The sequence below is a fragment of the Giraffa tippelskirchi genome, chromosome 6, assembly GCF_054371585.1.
Source record: "Giraffa tippelskirchi isolate mGirTip1 chromosome 6, T2T-mGirTip1v1.2.pri, whole genome shotgun sequence".
Classification (NCBI taxonomy): domain Eukaryota; kingdom Metazoa; phylum Chordata; class Mammalia; order Artiodactyla; family Giraffidae; genus Giraffa; species Giraffa tippelskirchi.
This window is the reverse complement of record NC_137280.1, coordinates 41,937,145-41,962,171: the sequence shown is the minus strand read 5'-3', so window position 1 is coordinate 41,962,171 and position 25,027 is coordinate 41,937,145. Positions and strand designations below refer to the sequence as shown.

The following is a 25,027-nucleotide window of genomic DNA, read 5'->3' as shown; positions in this document are numbered from 1 at the left end:
ATTTATCCCAAGAGACTGAATAGTTCCCTGTGCTATACAGTAGGACTTTATTCTTTATCCATTCTATGTGTAATAGTTTGAATCTACTAACTCCAAACTCTCAGTTCATCCCTCCTTCTCATCTCTCCCCCTTGGCAACCACAAGTCTGCTATGTCTGTGGGTCTATTTCTGTTTAACAGACAGGTTGATTTGTGTCGTATTTTTTAAATCTGTATTGAATTTGCTACAGTATTGCTTCTATTTTATGTTTTAGTTTTTTGGCCACGAGGCATGTGGGAGGTTAGCTCCCCAACCAGGAATCATGAAGTCTTAACTACTGAATTGCCAGGGAAGTCCCTTGTGTCATATTTTAAATTCCACATATAAGTGATATCATATGGTATTTGTCTTTCTCCTTCTGACTTACTTCACTTAGTGTGATAATCTCTAGTTGCATACACGTTCTTGCAAATAGCATTATTTTGTTCTTTTTTATGGCTGAGTAGTATTCCAGTGTGTGTGTGTGTGTGTCTGTGTCTGTGTCTGTGTGTGTGTATCTATATATATATGACACTCCTTCTTTATCCTTTCATCTGTCAATGGACTTTTAGGTTCTTTCATGTCTTGGCTATAGTGAATAGTGCTGCTATGAACACTGGGGTGCATGTATCTTTTTGAATTATAGTTTTGTCCAGATATATACCCAGGAGTGGGATTCTTGGATCATATGGCAACTTCAGTTTTAGTTTTCTGAGAAACCTCCATACTGTTCTCCATAGTGGCTGTGCCAACTTATGTTTGCACTAATAGTGTAGGAGGGTTCCCTTTTCTCCACACCTTTTCTAACCTTGTAATTTGTAGACTTTTTAATGATGGCCATTCTGACCAGTGTGAAGTGGTGCCTCAATGTAGTTTTGATTTTCACTTTTCTAATAATTAATGATGTTGATCATCTTTTCCTGTGCCATCTGTATGTCTTTATTGGCCATCTATATCTCTTCTTTGACCTCACTTCCCTGGTGGCTCATACGGTAAAGAGTCTACCTGCAATGCAGGAAACCCAGGCATGATCCGTAAGTCATGAAGATCCCCTGGAGAAGGGAATGGCAACCGACACCAGTGACACGATTGAGCAACTGACACACACGTCTTCTTTGGAGAAATGTCTATTTATGTCTTCTGCCCATTTTCCAACTGCGTTATCTATTTTTTTGTTGTTTTGGAAATGAAGTCCTTGTTGGTTGCATCATTTGCAAATACTTTCCCCCAGTCCATAAGTTGTCTTTTCCTTTTGTTTATGGTTTTCTTTACTGTGCAAAAGCTTGTAAGTCTGTTTATGTCTCATTAGTTTATTTTTGTTTTTATTTCTATTGCCTTGGGAGACTGACTAAGAAAACATTGCTATGATTTATGTCAGAGAATGCTTTGCCTATAGTCTCTCCTAGGAGTTTTATGATATTGTGTCTTATGTTTAAGTCTTTATATGCTTGCATTCCTTGACTAAATTCTCCTTAGTCATACTGCTGAACTAATTTGCTAATATTTTAAGAATTTTACATCGCTATTCATTAGTGGGATTAGTCTATAATTTTCCTGTATTTTCTTTTCACTTTTATTTGTTAGCCAGATGAGTTGGGTACTTTGTCTTTTCTGATTCTTTAAAATGGTTTCTGTAATAAACAGATTATTTGTTCCTTAAAGATTTGTTAAGCATCACATATAAAACCATTCTGGCTTTGTGTGTTTTGGGCAAAGTTAGGCTTCTGTTTACTGATTTCAACTTTTAAATGGTTGTTGGTGTATTCAGACTCTCAACTTCTCCTTGAGTCATTTTGGCATTTCACTGTTATACAGGAAATTATCCATTTTATCTTAGTATTCAATATTATTGGCATTAAAATGTACATCATGCTACTTTATTTTTTTTTATTTATACAGTGTCAGTAGTTACATCCTCATTATAATTTAAATACTTTTCTATTACAATTTCTGTTCCTCCATCCCCATCTCTTCCATACTCTCTTTCTCCTGTTTTTTTTTTTTTTACTTTTTCATTTACACATATTATCACAAAGCTCAACTCTGAATAGTAATTCCTTCTGCTGCAATTTTGAAATTTTAATTGAATTCTGAGATGATGGTAAGTAGGGTTATTTCTAAATATGCATGATTTTAGGTAGACTGTGCTGCCAGAAAGATTGTCTCCTGGCATTTTAATCTATTTTCCCTGGTATTTTTCTAATTCTGACTAAAGGCATCAATGTTGCAACTTGGAGTACCATCAAAACCCATCTCCCAAACCTAGGGCTGTTTTAGAAGAATAAAAAAAACTTTTTATCCTTCCCTACCTTCATATCTCACAAATTCTCTTTCCCTATATCAGAAATAATTTTAATTGCTAAATTTCATGTATCTTAAAATATTGTTTAAGCTGTTTAAAAGAAAAATATATTCCTTTTAAGCTATTTGTTTGTATATTCTTGTGCTTAACTACAAAGACAGCCTGTGAGCTTTTTCATGTATGCATCCTCAGTCTCTTCAGTTGTGTCTGACTCTTTGTGACTCTTTGGACTGTATCCCACCAGGCTCCTCTGTCCATGGATTTTCCAGGCAAGAATACTGGAGTGGGTTGCCATGCTGTTTTCTTGATTGGGAAGGGGCTCTTCCCGATCAAACCCGTATTTCCTGCATTGGCAGTTGGATTCTCTACCATTGCACCACCTGGGAAGCCCTGTGAGCATCTTCCCTTGCCTCGTAATCTTTGTGCGCTGCCCTCCTATGCCCCACCCCTCTCCTCAGTGTGTATTATCAGCTTGTAGAATCTGGGGACTTGTTGCACCTCAAAAATCTCATCATTTTTCTATTATCCTAAAGGCTGTTCCTCATCTATCTGTCTCTTTCTCAGATACCACAGAGAAGAGCAAATAAAACAGAAAGTGTGTGGGAACCAGGCACAGCATTCCTGTGACAACCTTCTGGCTCTCAGCCAAAAGTTCTACCTCAAAAAATCTCCTCTTTCTTTCCTAGACTGTGTGTCTCCCCCAAGGAGTTGGACATAAAGCATGCATCTCTCTAGGAAGCATAAATCCCCATGAGCTATTTTTCTTTGCTCAGAAAGCGATCCTTTTCCCAAAGCAGGTTCCTTCTGGAATGGAGCAGAGCTGCCCACACTCTGAGCTCATTTGGCTCATCCTCACAAAGCCTAGAGCTGCCCCCACCGCTGTGAGGTAATTGCCCTTAGCACTTCCCCTGGCAATGACCTTCCCAACTGCCTCAGAAAGTTTCAAATAGCCCAAACTCTGTCAGCCAAACAAAATAGCAGCAATTTCAACAGATAATCAGCTTTCATCACAGTAGCAGCTGGCACATTGTGAACATTCAGTAAATATTAATCAATAGCTATCCAGTGGCACTGAAGAGAGACAAAAGAATAATCTCATGGCTTAACCAAGGTCACACGAAACAGAGACGCTGGGCACTCATTTTCCAGGAATGGCACGTGTTCCACCAGCTAGATCTGCTTAGGCAGGAGAATCTGTCCCATGCCAAAAGCGTTTTGCTTCCACAGGCAAGCTCTCCAGGACAAAGGACACCTTCTGCTTCTGGTTGATCTGTATTAGTGAAAGGGGATTAAGAAGGATGCCCTAAGCCAGCCTCATGAGAATCTCCTATCTATAACTGTTTTCTGAGCCATCAAGTGAGGGAGCTGAGGACCTGACTGTGCACCTTAGAAGGACACCACAGCATTAGCAAATACCCCATTCCACCTCAGAATGACCTGCTTGTCTGAAACAATACAACCTACTATCACATCTTACACAGTTTTGTATATCTTAAAGTTGGTCAGGCTTGTGATAGATCTTGACTACTTAGTGAACAATCTTCTAAGAACTAAGAGGTAGAAAATATTGTTAAAACATATAGAGAGAGAATTTTACCAAATGACGTCTAAGTTTAGCAGAGAAAAATTTACCAAATGACATCATAAGTTTAGTAAAGAAAATATTACCAAATGACAATAAATTTAGCCTTTTTGTGCAGGTGAGGGCCTGACATAATTCCTGACTTTCTTGGATAGTCCAGTTTCAAACAGTTACCGTTGTTGAACATATCAGAAGATGGGCCCAATGTCTAGCCAAGAACAGGAGGAGGGCTTCTGATCAAGAGACCCTGCCTGAACTGGATGAGTGGATGTGCCCCACCCACTGCACACAGGCAGAGCTCAAGGCGTCTTTCCAGGGCAAACTGTTGCTCCAGGGATATTTCAAGCTCTACTTTCTTAAATGCTTTATTCTCTGACTTAACCAGTCATGCCTCTTGGATCTTATTTTACTTCCACCCACGAACAGTACCCGACCCAATCCTGGCCCCAACTCCTCTCACTCAGTGAAGTCCAGCTCTGAAATCCAGACCTAGGCCAGGGCCTTGGACTTCTTCTCTCCACAGAAGGGAGCAGAAACAGACTGGAGGGAGAGAACCAGCTCATCACAAGTCTTCCTCACCCTGTGTCCCGATTCCCAGAAAGGTTCTATTTGAAAGATTCACCCCACAAATAAAGTCTATCTCATCTTCCAGATTTTAAGCTCTTTCAGAAAAGAGCCTTTACACTTTAATCAGGTGTTTTGTACATGACCATCTCCTAATAATGGTGGCTCAGATGGTAAAGAATCTGCCTGCAGTGCAGGAGACCTGGGTTCCATCCCTGGGTCAGGAAGATACCCTGGAGGAGGCCACAGCAACCCACTCCCTGGAGAATTCCAGCCACAGAGGAGCCTTGTGGGCTACAGTGATTGAGTGACTAACACTTTCACTTCTTGTCCTAATAAAGATTTCTTGATTGATTTCCAGTCAGTCAATTTTCTAACTTACCTATAATCACAGTCATGATTATAAAAGGTGGGTTTTTTTAAGAAACTACTAAAGCTTTGCTTTATACATAAAATTCATGGAGGACCAAGGCTGAAGTCACTCCTTAAGCCTTTGACTCAAACTGACTATTACTTTGGACACAGCTATACGTTTTAAAGTAAGAAATGTGGTGGTAAATTATACCTAGCCACTTGCCATCACTTGTGCCTCAGATTTGCAAAACAACCTCAGTAATAGAGACTCCTGTTATGTTTCCCCAGTAAGACCACAGAACATAAACTACTGCTGCCTCTCAGCAGAGGGAAGCATAAGCTAGTCTCTCTCCTTCATAATTATTTTATTTAGAAGGCATAGAAGAGACATATAGAAAAATAACAGTGTGAAGAGTACAGGGAGAACTCATTTCTTGAAGCAGGTTTTAAATGAATTAGAAATGTATTTTCTCCATCTGCTGCTGCTACTGCTCTTATGAAATTTGGGATTCACAAATTGCAGTTTGTATAACACTAACTCTGGGACTTGGAAAATCTACTCAGGATCTGTAACCTGAGGGAAATGTTCTGGATTACTTCTGAGAGCTGTACAGCACAATAAGGAACATACGCTCTGTAGGGCTTCCCCGACATCTGACAGGAAGCACCACGTGCTCGTCAGGGGAGAGGGAAAATATTAGTGCCATTGCACCAGTACTATATCATATTTCATGTCTGAAAATCCTTCACAGCTCTTCTGTGTGATGACTCCCAGCATCCCTTAATGGAGAGATTCTCATTATCCAAGTAAAAAGACACACTCCCCATGTCTAAAAACATAGTATCCTGCGATAGTTTAGTCGCTAAGTTGTGCCTGACTCTTGTGACCCCATGGACTGTAGCCTGCCAGACGATATAGTGTCATAAGACACCAGAAAATAAAAAAGCGATTTAAATGTGCATTCTCACCATAGCCTCTCCCAAGGAAAACAGAGGAAAACAGACATCTCCATAATCAAAAAGAAATAAATAAAAACACGTGAACAATAAATAAAGTGAGGTGATAAATGCAAAACTCAACACTCAAACAAATCCTATTATTTTTCATCTTCATTGTTCATTAGGCTTGGAAAGGGGAGGAAAAGAGAGGGATGGAGAACAAGTTCTCTAAGCATCTCTCAAAGGGTCAGATTCAGCTTCTACTGTTCTAGAACATTCCCAGTAGCAAATAACCACAGATGGCTAATCTACCCAAATACAAAAACCTAAGTTATTTTATTCATTCTCCCAACAGTGCCAGACACTGGGACTACAGAGATGAAAAAGCAAGGCACTGAAGGAGCTTCAAGTCTACTGGGGTGGCAAAAACACTGGCAATCATAATAAACATGATTGTGCTTTAATAGAGGAATGTATAGAGTGTGGCAGGAAAGAGACAGAACTCAGAACCAGTAAGTCTCAGCCCATCAATCTAATGCTCCTCATACCTGTGAACCTTGGGTATCCTCCCCCATTCTATCACACCCTGATAACCACCTACCACACCTGTTCCCACTAGGCATCACAGGAATCACAGCCCCAAACATGGGCAGGAAATACGGATGTGCATGAAATTTGAATAATTTGATACACATTATTTTATTTAATTTTCGCCACTACCCCCATTCTCCAGATGATATCACTGAGGCCTAGAGAAGTTACACAGGGCCAATATCAGACAGTAAGATGGAAGGAACCTCCTCTGACCTCAAAGTCCATGTTCTTTCCATTACATTTCACTGCTTCCACTGCTTTGCTCATAAATAATTATCAACACCAGTGCTGGAGGTAGCCCTGTTTCTGTGTATTTAAGTTTAGTCTCTTTAGTGTAGATTGCAGTCTGTTGGCAGAAAATTAACTTTCAACAGCAGCGACTCATTGCATGCATTTTAAGATTGGATTACACTGAAGAATTCTCAGGAATCCCAAGCATAGTTTTCCCACCATGAGACCTTGGCACAAACTTCATTGTCCTCAGGGCCAAAACAATTGTGTAAGGGAAGACCGAAGCCATATGATACATGGTTGCACAGGAGGAATGGCCAGTATTATCACCTACCTTAATTCTGATCATGTCAGGCCAGAGTATCTTATATAGATGAAATGGAACTCCAGTTTCCTGCACTGATGCAAATATCTTAGTGGTTATAAAATCATGCTGCTTATGTATTTTTAATGTAAAATAAGTTTTGTTTTCTTAGACTGTGAAGATTGTGGGCAGATTCATCATGATGCAGCAATGTCAGAAGCAGATTTAAGGAACAGAGCAGGAGGTGATACTGTTTACTGTTTGCAACTGCAGGGTAGTTGTACATGTGCAGGATGGGAACAGGGGAATTGTCAAGATCCTACATAAAGTTCCATTGCTGTCTTTAAAATTGTCATACATGCTCATGTAGTAAGAGTTGAAAATGAGGAAAATTAATAGCAAAAGGAAACGCTAATAGAATTATTCATGGACAGAGTTCATAGGGGGAAATTCTCAGAAATATCAGCTACCCAGCTTAGATTGTAGATGACCCATCTCCTTTGCAAGATGTGCATTAAGAGGGACTTCCCTGGCAGTCTAGTGGTTAAGACTCCGTGCTTCCAATGCAGGAAGCACGACTCCTGGTCAGAGAACTAAGATCCCACATGCCATGTGGCACAACCAAAAAGTTTTTTACCATGTGGCACAGCCAAAATAAAAAAATTTTTTAAAGATGTGCATCAAGAAAAACAAAGCTGGGACTTCCCTGGAAGTCCAGAGGTTAAGAGTCTGCCTTCCAATGCAGGGGACACAGGTTCAATCCCTGGTCAGGGAACTAAGATCCCACATGTTGCAGGGCAACTTAAGCCCTCATGCCACAGTGAAGGATCCTGTGTGCAGCAACTAAGACCCAGTGCAGCCAAATAAATAATAAAAATAGTTTATAAAAAGAAAACAGGACTAAAAATTCAGGTTAACTGGGGTTTTACAGATCTACTTTTGCACTTCCATACAATGCCTAAAGTTCAGACAAGCACTTTGATGAATAAATGATTAGTTGAATACATGATTTCGCTAACCATTCATTCATGGTTCATAAATCTTTGTATTGTGGAACATTTTCTGAGATTTAACTAAAGCTGACCATGGTCCAGACAGAGGAGGTGACATTTCAGCCTCATCTGAAGGGATGAGCAAGCCAAGAGTACCTAGGGATGTTTTCCTTTTAAAAAATCAGATCCACTCAGGAATTAACATCATATTCACTATCAACCATTATTCCTTAGTGTGAATAATTTAATCAAATGCCATCCTTGTAATGGGTGGCTGATCCTGTGGGAGTTTTAATTGGCTCCAAGTGGAAAGGGAAGAACTGGAGAGCCTGGAACCTGGATGTGAAAGTGTGGTCCCTGGTCTAAGAGGCCAGAAAGCTTGAAAGAAGAGGTGGGCTAGAAAATGGGGATAAAGCCAAAGCCATCATTTCCCCACCCTCAGCTTTGTTCCACTCCACTGTCAGTTCCCCTTGAAAATACCTGTAATAAAGGAAATCTGCAGTTGCCCCCTAAGTTCTGTTTAGATTATGCATCCTAAACTCTCCCAGTGGAGAGTATTCAGAATCAATATTTTCCCACTATGGGGCTCTCACCACATGATTCCTGGGATGCTGGACAGTCTCTGCTCTTCCCTAGTCTCAAAGAAGAGAGAACGATGTCTGAGTGTGTATGGAAGGGGCTTCTTGGAACGATGACCATAGGACAGGACCCCATATCATCGAGAGTGACAGCAGGAGCGAGAAGCTTCCGGCAGGGTCACCACCCATGGAAAGTCAAAAAGAACCTCATCACAGAGAAGGAGAAATATGTATGACATCCCTTATATAAGGAATCTTAAAAGAAATGATACAAATGAACTTCCTTATAAAGCAGAAACACATTCACAGACTTAGAGAACGAACTTACAGTTTCTGGGGACAGGATAGTTAGGGAGTTTGGGAGGGACATGTACACACTGCTATGTTTAAAATGGATAAGCAGCAAGGACTTACTGTATAGCACATGGAACTCAGCTCAGTGTGACATGACAGCCTGGATGGGAGGGGAGTTTGGGGGAGAATGGATACATGTATATGTATGGCCGAGTCCCTTTGCTGTCCACCTGAAACTATCACAACATTGTTAATTGGCTCTGCCATAATATAAAATAAAAAGTTAAAATAAAATCACCTCTTCAGCAAATTAAAAGGCCTTGCCACAAATATCTAAGCCTACTTGATCCTTTCCTTTCTTTCTTCCCCCATTCTCCACAGGAAACTGAATCTTCTCAGGTAATCTGGGACCATGTACTAGGTTCCCAGAACACATCATGTGATTCACATGAATAACCTCACTGAGCCCCCAGTAGCCTGAAAAGTTGGTAGATCATTCCTGGTTTATTACATGAGGAAACTGAGGTTCTGCAAGATTGCATAGCTTGTCTAAGGTTTATGTCACTGAAAAGTGACTGAGACAGAATTTGAACGAGCGTACAAGACTCCTCAGGCTTCCCTGGTGGCTCAGTCAGTAAAGACTCGTCTGCCAGTGTAGGAGACTCAGGTTCGATCCCTGTGTCGGGAAAAGCCCCTGGAAAAGGAAATGGCAACCCACTCCAGTATTCTTGCCTGGGCAATCCCATGGATGGAGGAGCCTGGTGGGCTGCAGTCCATGGGGTTGCATTTTGTTGGATATGACTGAGCAACTAAACCACCACCACAAGACTCCGCAGCCTCTGCCCTTTTCCCTCTCCTGTGCCCCCTTGTACTCTAATTCTATATCTCATTCTCATCTTCTTTAATTTTTTTTCTAAGTCCTCTGTGAAAGTTGTTGCCTGTGAAAATTTGTCTACCGTCTGATAATTCTGGACACAAAACCATTAGGTCATAAATTAAATTAAACTTCTGTTCAAACAAGTATGCAAAATAATCTTTAAAGGCAGAAATATGCTTAAGGAAATGGCCATGATAACGTTTCACTTCTGAAACTATGAGCTTTGCAGTGCCAGCTGGTCAACCCCCAGGAATCATTAATAAGTTTTGTCTTGGACTCCTGCACAACCAGAAAATCTGATTTGACCTCAGGATGATGGATGTGGGTGATTTCGATCTGAGGACAGATAAAAGAAAGCAGGTTTATGCAAGTTGACAAAAAACAGCATGGCCATGGCTCTGTGTGATTTGCTATTTATGAAGAGATTCTGTTTGCTTTTGTGACAGATTTATCTGTCCTGACATTTATTCTGCTTATTAAAAAAAAATTCACACTCATCAGTTTTGTATCTGGGCGTGATAAATACATTTCGTGTCCCAAATCCTATCATGCTAAATTTATTTTCCATTCCAGCATGGGGCAGAAAATAAATCTTTGATTTGTTCTTTTCAACTCTTTTGAGTGCATTATCATGTGATTTTATGCATTTCCTAATTTTAGACACTTTACCTGCACTTCTTTTTCATTTTTTCTGAAAAAAAAAAGAGAGAGAGAGAAAGAAAGCTGACTTGAAACTCAACATTTAAAAAACTAAGATCATGGCAACTGGTCCCATCACTTCATGGCAAATAGAAGGGGAAAAAAAAGTGGAAGCATTGACAAATTTTATTTTCCTGGGCTCCAAAATCACTGCAAACGGTGACTGAAGCCATGAAATTAAATGACACTAGCTCCTTGGAAGGAAAGCTATGACCAACCTAGACAGCATGTCAAAAAGCAGAGATATCACTTTGCTGACAAAAGTCTGTATAATCAAAGCTATGGTTTTTCCAGTAGTCATGTATGGATGTGAGAGTTGGACCATAAAGAAGGCTGAGCATCGAAGAGTTAGTCCTGTGAATTAATAACTCTGGTGCTGGAGAAGACTCTTGAGAGTCCCTTGGACAGCAAGGAGATCCAACCAGTTAATTTTAAAGGAAATCAACCCTTTTCTAAAACCAGGTTGAACATCTGGAAGTTCACGATTCACGTATTGCTGAAGTCTGTCATGGAGAATTTTGAGCATTACTTTACTAGTATGTGAGATGAGTGCAATTGTGCTGTAGTTTGAGCATTCTTTGGCATTGCCTGTCTTTAGGATTGGAATGAAACTGACCTTTTCCAGTCCTGTGGCCACTGCTGACTTTTCCAAATTTGCTGGCATATTGAGTGCAGCACTTTCACAGCATCATCTTTTAGGATTTGAAATAGCTCAACTGGAATTCCATCACCTCCACTAGCTTTGTTCGTAGTGATGCTTCCTAGGGCCCACTTGACTTCCCATTCCAGGATGTCTGGCTGTAGGTGAGTGATCACACCATCGTGATTATCTGGGTCATGAAGATCTTTTTTGTACAGTTCTTCTGTGTATTCTTGCCACCTCTTCTTAATATCTTCTGCTTCTGTTAGGTCCATACCATTTCTGTCCTTTATCGAGCCTATCTTTGCATGAAAGATAGATTCCTTTGGTATCTCTAATTTTCTTGAAGAGATCTCTAGTCTTTCCCATTCTATTGTTTCCTCTATTTCTTTGCACTGATCACTGAGGAAGGCTTTCTTATCTCTCCTTGCTATTCTTTGGAACCCTGCATTAAATGGATATATCTTTCCTTTTCTCCTTTGCTTTTCACTTCTCTTCTTTTCACAGCTATTTGTAAGGCCTCCTAGGACAGCCATTTTGCTCTTTTGCATTTCTTTTTCTTTCGGATGGTCTTGCTCCCTGTCTCCTGTACAATGTCATGAACCTCCATCCTTAGTTCATCAGGCACTCTGTCTATCAGATCTAGTCCCTTAAATCTGTTTCTCACTTCCACTATGTAATCATGAGGGATTTGATTTAGGTCATACCTGAATGGTCTAGTGATTTTCCCTGCTTTCTTTGATTTCAGTCTGAATTTGTCAATAAGGAGTTCATGATCTGAGCCACAGTCAGCTCCCAGTCTTGTTTTTGCTGACTGTATAGAGCTTCTTCATTTTTGGCTGCAAAGAATATAATCAATCTGATTTTGGTGTTGGCCATCAGGTGATGTCCATGTGTAGAGTCTTCTCTTGTGTTGTTATGTTTCGAATGGAATTAAGATTGCTAATCAGCTGATCTTAAAATAGAGAGATTATCCTGGATTATCCAAGTAGGCCCATGTAATCACAGGGTCCTTAAAAGTAGAAGAAGTCAAAAGAAAGTCATAGAAAGATGTGATAATAGAAGAAAGTTGTAGGGAGATGCAATGTTGCTGGTTCTGAGGATGGAGAAGGGAGCCATTGCTCCCCAAGGTGGACCAGTGGCCTTGAGAAGCTGCATAGAACAAGGAAATAGATTATCCCTTAGTGTACCTACTAAAAAGGACCACCCCCTGTCAATACCCATGACTTTGGTTTTAGTCCAGTCACACCTGTGTCTAACTTTTGAATGACAGAACTGTCAGATATCAATGTGTGTCTTTTAAGTTGGTAGTAAACTGTGAGCTTCCCAGGTGATGCAGTCTTAAAGAACCCACCTACCAGTGCAAGAGACACAAAGACACGTGTTCAATCCCTGGGTCAGAAAGATCCCATGGAGTAGGAAATGGCAACTGCTCCAGTATGCTTGCCTAGGAGATCCCATGGACAGAGGAGCCTGGCAGGCTACAGTCCATGCGGTCACAAAGAGTCAGATGCAACTGAGTGACTGAGCATAGTACATAACAAATTGTTAAAGCAGCAGCAGAAAATGAACACAGTGGAATAAAGCTTCATGTTGTAGAGTAAGTTAAGAAGCACAAGGGGTGAAGATGAAAGAGACAAATAGAGTCACAGACAAGTGTTTCATAGAGGAAGCGAATCTTTGTCTTGAAAACCTATGACAGAAAAGCTTTTGCAGAAGGTAAGACAAAACAAAGCTTTTAATGTTGTTTGGGCCAACACCCATGACCAGCAGCCCGCCCATATTAGAACAAGGTACAGGGTGTTTTTGAATGATTTCTGGCTACATTTTAAAATATTTGGGCTAATTCATACAGTTGCTGATTAGGGGATAGATTTTGTTCCTAATTTTAAGAGTCTCTATTTCATAACCATTTAAGTTGTCATTTACGGCTCATCAAATGAGCAGGTCATAATATCCTTCAACTTTTTTTTTTTCAAGTTTCCAAGCTAAGTTTCTGTAAACTTCCTTGGATCTCTGAGAGGAGTTATGATGAAGCATCATCTAGACTCTGGCAGAGTTTGTTTTGCTGAATGTTCCAGACTAAGAGAATGTTTGCTCAGGAAACCCTCTTAAGTGGATATTGATATTTAATAAGCTTGATTCTGATGACAAGTTTCAGCCAGTCCATCTTCTGATTGTCTATTACATAAGCCTGTTTGTGAACGATACTATCACCCGAGTTCCTCCTATGGGAATTGCTGCAGGTTCAGCAGTTGTCACTAAATTTTCTCCTCCCTCCAGACAGATACAATGAATATTTTTCACTGCCGTGTCCACCCCACCTTCAAGCACATTATCTTTCACAAAGCTGACACTAAATGATACTCCATAAATGAAGTCAATGAAGCACTGTAATTATAGCCCAGACAGTGAGCTAAGTAGCCTTTTCAGATTCATAATTATGTATGAATCTCCATCCTTGTGTATGAAACTTCTGCATTTCTACACTTGTGCAGATATGTGTGCCTGTAAATATATAAAAGTCATCCTGATACATCTGATGTTGTCAGCCACAAAGTATCAGACTGCTGAGCACTAAATTATGAGATCAAATATGCTAATGTCAATGATCTAGAGAATATTTCAAAAGCAAGCACTGTATTGAAGAGTCAGAAATTCTCTTTCTTGCAATACATTTTCAAAATGACTGATTTTTGACACAGTATCTTAATTGAGGGCTCTTCTAGACCTAGTCTCTCCCTAGAAAGAAAAAGTCAATACATGAGTCACTTAGAGAAACTCAGATTGTCAGCCTGATAAAGAACTCAAGACAGAAAATTTATTTTCCATTTAATTGTTAATATCTATTTATCCCTAATTGGCATTTAAAAATCATTTTTTGTTGCTATTCTGGACCGTCTTATGGGAAATACAGACTATGATTGTGCCTGTGAATGCACAAATTTAAGTAGGGTTAGTGCATTATCTAAATTCCAGACAATTCCAGGCTGAACTTTTTCATTAAGTCATTACAATATAGGAAATTGCCTTGATTTTTCCTATCTGTGGCCCTCTACTGTGACAGAGACCATACCTTATTAATTTTATACCATTCCTTATACCTAGAATACAGTTCGCCTTCAAAACTTTTGTTAAACTTCATTCCATAGATAATGGAAAGCTAATAAAACAATGCAAAATCAAGTGAAGAGAGAAAATTACTAGTTCATGTGACTGATGTAGCAATAATAAAACTGGATAATTAAGAACTCCAGATGCTAACTTATCCAGTTTTACAAGTTAGTAGACAATCTCAGAAATTATCTGAACATCTAATTTAGAAAAAACAGCGTTCACCACTGTCAAGATCTTTGAAGTACAAATCATCTTCTGCTTGAATCATTCACAGAATATTCGAATCCCCTTGCCTTGTTTTGCATGTGTAATCATAGATCAAGATTAAGTGCTTTATTCAAGAACCTATTTAAAAGACAGTGGTGGCTAATCATTTAAAATTAGCTCCTTGACCAGTACTGCAAGCCATGCATGCACAACCAAAGCTGGGGGCTTGATCCTAATTACTCACATTGATTGTCTACTTGTCCCAAATTCATTAATTCAAAAGCTCCTGTCTCTAGTACTCCCTCTCATTTGGGTTGTCATTATCTCCACCCCCTGAAAGCATTATCATTTGGGGAGGAAAAATGGCTGTTTTAAATGAAGCCAGACTATGGGAACTTCATATAAAATCCCATTAGTAAAAGAAATTCTCAGCCTGAGACTGTGTTCTTTATTTATCATTTTGACTTCTTGGATGCACCCTATTCTCATATGTGGAAGGACTGCATGTGTCTTGGAGGAGATTGTACCAGACTCCAGTTGAAAGATCGAGGTGCCCTGAGCAATTGTAAAGCCAGTGCACTTCAAAAGCAGTCACCTCTGATAGCTCTAGATTTTTAAGGATCACTTGGCTTTTCTAAAAGCAGCCTTTGGACTCTGGGAACTGTCTTATCTGTCTCCCATTTCATACTTCAAATTCTGTCTTCTTAAATGGGGATTTATTTCTCTATGGAATTCAAGAGGATTTGCATGTCTAACAAGGACTGACGAACATCTCTGGAAGGAATTGAGGAAGATTCTTTGTAATTACTGAGGTGTCTGACTGATTACAACTATAGGCAAAAAATACCATTGACATTGAAAAGCTGACCACTTATTTTGTCTAGAATAGTCATTTTCTGGACTGCATTACAGAGGCCAAAGCAACATTAGCTTAAACTGTACTCACCAAATGTGTTGAAATGAAGCCAGGACTCTTATCAAACCAAGCCAGAAGTTTCCCTCGCTCTTTCACATTCCTTTCCAATTTTGCCAAGCTTCCTAGACATTTATTTTCAAAGGTTGTTGCTTCATGGGCTCATAAACATTACATTTCAGACAACTTTACAGGAACTACTTAAATTCTACCAATGTTTAATGATTATCTCCTGAATATTAACTATAGACCCAAAACTATGCAAAGGCAATAGAATTCTAAGGGTTTTTTCTCTTATACAGCAATGAGCTTGGCTTCTGATACATTTATTCTAGACTCTCTTTAATTTACAGAGTTCTCCAAGTAAAAGCCTGTCAGCTTACTTTATCTTTTTTGCTCCGGGAAAGTGATTTGCCTAACTAAAGGGCAATTGCTTTAGCTAAGGATTTTGTGCTTAAATACAGAAACAACAAAGCATAGATTCCTTTTTTTTATTTTTAATTTTATGGCCATGCAGCAGGCGGGCAGAAATCTTAGTTCCCTAACCAGGCATCAAACCCATGCCCACTCCAGTGGAAGCGTAAAGTCTTAACCACTGGACCACCAAAGAAGTCCCAGATTTCATTTTTAAGCAGTAACTTTAATATAGTCCTGAATGCCTCTACGTTGCTTTTGAAACCATCATTTATTTATTTCATTGTTTTGCCCCTTTGCATCACTCTGGTCTGGAAGCAGGCTTCCCTGGTGGCTCAGCAATAAAGAATCTGCCTGTCATTGCAGGAGATGCAGGTTCAAGCCCTGGGCTGGAAAGGTCCCCTGGAGAAGGAAATGGCAACCCATTCCAGAATTCTTGCCTGGAAAATCCCATGGACAGAGGAGACTGGCAGGCTGCAGTCCATGGGAGTCTCAAAGATTCAGACACGACTTAGCAACTAAAAAACAAGTCTGGAAGCAGTAGGTCAGAGAGGGTTGTGGGAATCCAGAGAGCCTGCCAAGCGAGGATAGAGACCTGGAATCTGGTGGGAGAGGCACAGATGCCTGCTACGGAGGATAACTCTGGTGATGCAGAGAGGAGGATGCGGCAGACCTTCCAAGGGGAATGACCATCTCAGTGCATTGTAGCAAGTGGTTGGCAAGAAACAGTAGCAGGGTTTCAAAAACAGAGACAGATCTCTGCCCTGGGGACATCTGGGCAATAGTCAATATGTAAGAGTCAGACAGCCACACGTTGTCCTTTCTGAAAATATAAGCAAATATGTTCGTAGATTCCTATCCTCGCCACTTTTTTACATTCTTTTTCATTATGATTTATCATAAGATATTGAATATGGCTCTCTGTCAGTAGGACCTTGTTGTTTATTCATTCTATATATAAAAGCTTACATCTGCTAACCTCAAACTCCCACTTCATCTCTTCTTCAACCCACCTTCCCTTTGGCAACTACCAATCTGTTCTCTATGTCCATGATTGTGTTTTTGTTTCACAGATAGGGTCATTTGTGTCATATTTTAGATTCCACATACAAAATCATGTGATATTTGTATTTCTCTTTCTGACTTACTTCAGTTAGTATGATCTTCTCTAGTTGCATCCATGCTGCTGTAAATGGCATTATTTCATTCTTTTTATGGCTGAGTAATATTCCATTATGTATATGTATAATACCGTTATCTTCTTTATCCATTCATGTATCAATTCCTCACCACCTTTTAAACAAAAAATAGCATATTATAACTTTCATCTACACTTTTTTTTACTGAATGGACACTGTAGATCACTCTGTCATAGTTCCCATTTCTTTTTTACAGCTGCATGGTGCTCATTGTATATATTCCTTGGTTTAAGGTACTTAAGAACATTTGGGCTGTTTCCAGTCTTTTGTTTTTACAAACAGTGTTAAAATTAATAGCTTTGTGCATAGGTCACTTTGTGTTTTTGCCATTTTATCTTTCAAATAGATTCCTTGAAGTAGATTTGCTGAGTCAAAGCTGGGTGCTACTGTATCCCATTTAATAGAGGTTCTCCCATTTTGCATTCCCATCAGCAGTGAAAATCAAGTGCAGATGATGTTATGTTGGAGAAGCAGGGTAGGAATTTGAGATACTTCCAGTCTAGTGTTTCTGTTTTCTATTGAAATTGAAAACAGGGTCATCAGCAAATCGAGACAGAGGTTCAGTGTGGAGTTGGTGTCTGGAGAGAAGGGAAGTGTCCGAATAACTGAAGCTGAGCAACAACGTAGGGCAGAACTAATCAACAGTTTTGAAGCCTCAGCCTAAACTCTGGTCTTTGAGTTTCTCCTAGCATCAGTCAGCAAATAGTAGAGCAGATTTCCTCAGCAATGTTTCATGGACCAAGTACAGGACTTTAGAAATGCAAGTGGTTGACTTACTCTGTGCCAGGGTTGGAGTGGAATAGACAGGGCATTGAAGGTATTGTCAAGAGAATGGATTCTAAGCTGGGTGAAGAAGGACATGAAGCTAAGAAGGGTCTAATGAAGAAGGAGTTAAGGGATATAAGTCCATGATGAAGAGTCAAAGACAGGTGTTGTGGGAAGAGAAAAAGCTAGGGACTTCCCTGGTGATACAGTGGTTAGGACTCCACTGCAGGGGACACAGGTTCTGTCCCTGGTGGGGGAACTAAGACCCTGCATGTTGTGTGTTGTGGCCAAATAAATAAACTAAATAAAAACACACACATACGTAAAAGCAATGCTTAAAAAATGAAAACATACAAAGAAGAAAAAAGAAAACTCTAGATGGACACGAAGCTATCAGAATGTACAGTGTTGGAGTGTGAGATTTCACATACACAGCAGTGCCAGACAAGAGCAAGGTCCTCTTTGGGCCATGGGAGTTGACAATTGAATTGGAAGGGAAATGAAGTTAAGAGGATTGAGAAGCTTAGAGGCAAAGTTATCAGAGGGGACATTGGAGTCCTCTGGGATAGATTTAGAGCTGACCAAATTATTTGCTTACTGAAGGAGATGTCTACTATTATTTCACTCTGATAGAGCCTATTTCCTAAGAGGTCATAAGCTAATTGTTAAATGAATGAAAAACCCAGCTCTTGTAGAAAAGACATATCCGCTTTTAGGAAATAATACAATTTAGGGCTATTAGTGATGTCTATTGATACCATCAGTATTTGGGATACTATTACTGACTTGTTTTGTGTTTTTTTTTCACTGATAACTGACTAGTAAGGGAAATGGGATATTTCTTTCCTATGTTTTATTTTTCTCCATATGTGAAGAAATATATAGTAGAAAGATGTACAAAGGAGACATTGGGAAAGCAGAGTTTTGCCAGGTCCCAGCATCATTGCTAGGCTCCGTTTTCTTCATAAGAAATGGTTTGGGATAATCTCTTCATTCATTTCTCACTCGAAAATTCAGATGTCTGTGACTATGGAAGTTGAAGGAAGTCAAGAAGTAAAAATTCTAGCTATATTCATATATCTAGTCTGAAATTATTTTGGTTTCAAATCGTTTTGAAGGCAAATATTGAAATGCTTGAATTGACATTTTGAAACTATTTAAGGGAAATGATGCCAGTTTCTTGCCACAGAATGAGATTCAAAATGCTGGAAACACCGCTCAAGTATTCCATGACCCTAAATCAAAGGTTATCTCCGAAAAGATGATCTTCCCCATGGAAGCTAGATATCTAAGAAGCCAGATCCTGCAATCTCGGTCAGGATCAAGATCCTAACATGTTAAATAACATATGTTTCCATTTCTACCTATTTTGGGTTGAAGAATGAAAAATATATTTCTTTATATTTATATATATATATATATACATATAAAATACAATAAAAACTTACTTTATGTAGTACTTGGATGAAGAAGACAGAGATCTTTGCCCTTGAGATAATTACATAATAGTGGAGATAAAACCATGTGTAAATATAAGCAAATAACCATAGTCCAAAGCAGACTAAATCCTATATGAGTAGTATAAATAAAAAATACATCCCTGGCTTATTTTTTAAAGGTATTGAGAAGTAGAGAATAATTGAAATATTCCCATTTTTCATTTCTTATCTTTATAAGATCTTTTTGCCATTTTCAGCTCTTTGTGAAGCGAAGTGAAATGAAATCGCTCAGTCGTGTCTGACTCTGTGCGACCCCATGGACTGTAGCCCACCAGGCTCCTCCGTCCATGGGATTTTCCAGGCATGAATACTGGGGTGGGTTGCCATTTCCTTCTCCAGGGGATCTTCCTGACCCAGGGATAGAACCCAGGTCTCCCGCATTGTAGGCAGACGCTTTACCGTCTGAGCTACCAAGGAAGCCCTCAGCTCTTTGTATTTTTATTTAAATGATTTGCTTTTGTATATAGGAGTTGGCTTTATTGCCAATTATTTTTATTCAATATTGATGTGCTTACAGGTAAGTATAGCATTACTAAGATGAACAACTACAATGCTTATTTTTTAAGAATACACAGAGAATTTTAGTCTCTTTGCAATTCAGTTAACTAAAGTGACTTGTCCACATTCTGTATAATATTAATCTCTCCCCATTTTTCAATCTTGGACATTTCAAAGTTCTTTAACAATTAGACAAGAGAAACAAACTAAGATACAATTTTTTTGACAGTCTTCTTTTAAGCTAATTTTTATTGCAGTATAGTTGCTTTACAATGTTGCATTAGTTTCTCGTGTACAACAAAGTGAATCAGCTATATGTGTGCATATTTCTCCTCCCTTTTGGTCTTCTTTCCTGTTTAGGTTGCCACAGTACATTAAGTAGAGTTCCCTGTGGTATGTTTTCATTAGTTATCTATGTTATACATTCTATCAATAGTGTATATATAATACAAATTAAATTAGCTTAGCTGGATGCCTTTAAGTAGCTTTGGTGTTTTGAAAAAAAAGTCTTTATTGGTGTTCCCATAGCACTTTATATGAACTTATACTTGAAAATGTATTGCACTGTATGATAATCCTTTGCTCAAATGCCTCCTATCATCTCTTACCCTATACTTTCTTCTCTCCTCCTTTTCTTCCTTCTTCTCTCACCAGAATGGAACATCTAGAGGACAGGAACCTGTCCTATTCACTTTTGTATTCCTTGTACCTTGTACAGAGATAAACCTTGGATGGATGGATGGATAGATGGGTAGGAGGCAACTATAACTGAACTCTTCCACAAGATCTGGAGAATCACACAGGATTGTTTTTTAACCATAAAACCACCTGCCAAGTATCAACCTCACTTTCAATGAGTTCCTGACTCCTGCTCCATCAAATGGTTTATTTAAATGGCCTAAGAACCCATGTCTTTAGAAGTTTCTCAAAAACTCTTCCAAGTTAAGCTTGGCTTCTGAAAAGGGAGATAGTGGAATATTTTTTTAAACTCTTTGCAGACTGATGAAATGCACTCTTTAAGCGTTATGGAGGGATCTCTCTTCTCTTTTCTCTCCCTCCAGGCTGACCACCTAGAAGGTTCCCAATTAACAGAATCTTGCAGTACTCCACTTCACTTTAGCCATTCAGATGTGACTGAAAGAAATACATTGGAGGTATAATTTCAAAGTATAGAGACAAAACTCAGGACCTTAAGGAAATATTTATATGCTAAAATTATAAGCTTCCCTGCTGACTCAGACAGTAAAGAATCAGCCTGCAATGCTGAAGACCTGAGTTCAATCCCTGGGTCAGAAAGATCTCCTGGAGAAGAGAATGGCAGCCCACTCCAATACTCTTGTCTGGAGAATTCCATGGACAGAGGAGTCTGGCGGGCTACAGTCTGGCGGGTCACAAAGAGTCAGACAGAACTGAAAACACAACACAAAACTATAAGCAAATTAGAAAGTTAAGCAAATTTTAATGATGTGGGAAATTTTTATAAGGAAGAAGCCTCTCAGCAAAAGAAGACAGATGACACCTCTGCAGAGCCGTGGGACCACCCACGGCAGGTGACCACAGACCTCTGCTGTGAGCTTTTGCTTCTGATTTCCTGAAAGCACAGGTGTTGCAATGCCACTGATTGGCCATCAGAAAGTAGAACATTTAGACTGCTTTGTGTATGAGGCAGGCTTGCTTCTAGCAGAGGGGTCTTCAGTCAGATGCCTGAAGTCTGTTGCAGCAATCTCACTTGAACCCAGAAGCCACCAAGAACTTTGGAAAGACTGATTATTCAACTCAGTCCAGAACTCATGAAGAACGCTGTGCTCACCTGCCAGACCACCAGAAATTCACAGAAGTTATTTGAGATGCAAATCCAGGGTGTAGAATCCCTCAGGACCACTCCCCAGAGTAGGGACAGTTCAGGATCAAATCCCTAGGATTCATCCTTAACGAGACCCTTTTCTCCATCATCAGAAGCCATTATTCAATTTTCTTTCATTTTTCCCTTGATGCTTTTGTGAAGTTGTCAAGCACACCTGGCGCTGTCATTTGTACTTTCATATGAATATCTTCAGCTTTGTTTCTGCATATAAGTAAAATTGTTCACTCTATTTAAAGAAGCTTTAGGGGAGGAAAAAAATACAAAGCAAAGTGAGAACCTGGCATTATGCCTTTTGCTCTTTCTTCTCCACTAGAGAACATTCATTTTCTGATGCCTTCATTTCTGAAGGCTTTTATAGTTTTTAAGCTAAGTCTCCTATTTTAAAAAGCCAATGAATTTTTTGCTTTTTATCCCTCTATAGCTCTTATGGCGCTAGCTAGTATCTAAAACATTTCCAGGAAAAGATTTGGATCATCTCCATTAATCCTAAGATTAGATAAAATTAAACATGATAATTGATAATTTAGAAAAAGTATTTGTCTCAGTTTCCTTACAACTAAAATATTCAGTAGTTTCAAAAGAGTTTTAAAAGATACCCGGTAGAATTCAAACGACATAGTGAAAGAAAGCCACTTTGGGGATTTTTACAGAAAATCATTTCCTCTCTTAGAGTAGAAGTTGGTTTGCAAATTAACGAGGTGGAGCCAAAATAGAGAATTGCATTGTAAGAGAGTGACTCACAACGTTTTGACTTTTTAAAATATATCTTTCCTGACAGCAAAGACTGCCTTGTCATTTGATTGCTTTCTAATTAATGTTAAGTTTTCCATTATAAATATCACACTTTTGCCATCAGAACTACCAGTTGTGACCTCAGATTACCTGTCCTTGAAGGAAACATCGGGCAATTATGACTGTGGGTGTCTGTGATTACAAAGATGTATCTCCTGATATTATAACCTGAGATGTGGTACAATCAGTACCACCATAAGAATGCTTCCATTAATAGCAGAGAGGCAAATCAATGTTTGTTTGCTTGCAAGTAAAAATAGGCACACACTGATAAGTATGTGTTCCTTGCTACTTTTATTTACGAAGAATTAACCAACCATGAAGTATCTTCAATAAATACATCCAAGCTACAGTACTCATAAACCAGTGAAAATTCTGTTTTTTAAAAGAGAAAATTGTGCTTTATGCAAAGTGGAAGATGGATTCAGCAGATAAAGTCAACCCAAGTATGCTCAACAGGGCAGACCCTGCTTGAAGTCTCTGCCTAGAGGCTTCATGCAAACTTAAAAGCAGAATTTGACCTAGAGGAATACAGGGACTCATTTTGATATCTCTGAACACAGGCAAAAAAATATATATTTGCAAATAGGAAATCAAAGCTGTATTTAAAAGTTTCAAAGTCAGACTGTGCCAGAGGTAGGTCCTGAAAGCATCTGTGCCCCTCTCCCTGTGTGTTAGTCACTCAGTCGTGTCCGACTTTTGCGACCCCAAGGACTGTAGCCTCTGTAAACAGAATTCTCCAGGCAAGTATAGCTATGGCTGACACATGTTGATGTATGGCAGAGGCCAACACAATATTTTAAGCAATTTTCCTTCAAACAAAAATAAATAAGTTTGGGGGAAATAAAAGAATACTGGAGTGGGTAGCCATTCCCTTCTCCAGGGGATCTTCCCGACCCAGGGATCAAACCCAGGATTGATCTTTACCATCTGAGCCACCAAGGAAGACCTTCTGCCTGGATGTCACTATATTTAGTCATTTAGATTCAGGAGTAGCCCAGGGTAGAACTCCCTACTGACTGTGAACCCAATGGACAAATTTAAAAATTAGCTTTGGGGGACTTCCCTTGTGGTCCAGTGGTTAAGACCTCACCTTCCAATGCAGAGGATGCGGGTTTGATCCCTGATTGGGGAGCTAAGATCTCACATGCCTCATAGCCAAAAAAACAGAATATAAACAACAAAGGCAATGTTGTAACAAACTCAATAAAGACTTTTTAAAAATTTAGCCAAAGTATCCACTGAATGTGATGTGATAAGGTTTACCTCTGGAATTAATCACTTCTAACATCTAACTTTCAATTCATTTTTTCCTTGCTATTTGAATTGAGGTAGAGAATCATTTTTTCCCAGCCTCCTAAGACGCTAGTACTTGTACAGCTGTCTACAGAAACTGTCATTCTCCCCTTGAACTGAGACTGTGTTCATCTCTTCTTCTGACACTTCTTGGTCTAAACAGACTTTTCTGTGAATGCTTTTTTCCATCATTCCTGATTCATGTAACAAATATTTCTTGAGCATTCTCCTCTGCCATGCACTGAAGGAGATCTTTGAACAGTGAAAGAATATAAACTTTTCATTCTACCCCTACCTAACTCCTTCCTTTCCTTTATGTGTTCCATCACTTCTTCAGGGTAGCATCCTTGACTCACAGTCTAGGTCAGTCTTCTTTGTTGTAGGGAAACTCAGCCTCTCCTTTAGAGAATGTATTTGTTCATAAATAAGCTGATCCATTGGTATTTTAATAATGTTTGTCTCCCTAACTGGAGAACAGGAACCATGTCTGATTTGGCTCACTAGTTTATCCCAGTGCCTAGCACATGGCAACATTCCATCAATTAGTGAACTTCTTGGTAGATGATGCATGGATGGATTGATGAATGAAGCATACTTTCTTTCCCCCAAGAGCTCATAGTGTATTATAGGGAATTAAGCATTGCTCAGTGTGGAAAAATAGAGTTTGGAGCAAAATTATAAACAGCTTTTGGTACTACCCTGGCAGTCCAGTGGCTAAGACTCCATGCTTCCAATGCAGGGATGGGGTGGGGGGGTACAGAGAGGGTTCAAGCCTGGCTGGGGAACTAAGATCCCACATGCTGCACAGCACAGTCAAAAAAATATCTTTTTAAATTATAAACAGCTTTGCTAAGGTGTTTCAACATTATCTTGTAGGCATGAGAAGCCAACAAAAATATCAAAACAACAACGACCAGGTTAGTGTTTCAAGAGTCTCCCCAAGGTGGAAGGAAGGAAGGCAGCCTGGTAAAGCGGGGGGGTGGGGGGGGTGGGGGGTGGTTCGAAGCAGGAAGAGCAGGGAGGGGTCCAGGTCATGGATGATGAGGTTTATACAAAGGCAACAGCTGCAGAACACAGTGGAGGGACTGAGTCACAGAATCCAGACAACACTCTGCTTTCCTTAGGAGATTAATAACCTTTGTAAGGAATACCCACCAGAGGATGGGCCCCTTCTATAGGGAGAGGAGGGCCTGGCTGGTAAAAATCATCTGACTCAGGGGACCCACGCAGCAGAAATAGCCTTGAGCCAGGGACTGATCCAAACTTGGGCTGACACGCATGACAGTATCAGCAGGATGCCAGTTCACTACACTTCTTCCTGGCCATTTCTCAGGCAGTCTCAAGACGGTTGAAACTTTGGGTTAGGTCATGCAGTTAGTCTACTGATATTTATAAAGCACAGGCCATGTATCAGGAAGTGGGGGTAGAAGAATTAGGAAGATGGGCGTGGATGTGGCCACTGAACTTGCACAGCTTCGGGACTGATGCACAAAA

The 25,027-nt window shown here is 39.6% G+C and overlaps 1 protein-coding gene across 6 annotated transcripts in view; it reads left to right on the top strand.

The window, feature by feature from the left end:
* KCNB2 (potassium voltage-gated channel subfamily B member 2) overlaps positions 1 to 25,027 on the top strand; it is a 435,594-nt gene that overhangs the window by 377,515 nt on the left and 33,052 nt on the right. Inside the window, exon 1 of one of the 6 annotated variants that reach the window (XM_081501703.1) lies at positions 21,585 to 24,450. The exons of the other annotated variants lie outside the window; for them this stretch is intronic. Within the exon in view, the coding sequence (XP_081357829.1) occupies positions 24,412 to 24,450 (39 nt within the window). The 5' untranslated portion in view covers positions 21,585 to 24,411. Of the gene's footprint in view, positions 1 to 21,584; positions 24,451 to 25,027 lie in introns of those variants that run through there. 6 annotated transcript variants of the gene reach the window in all.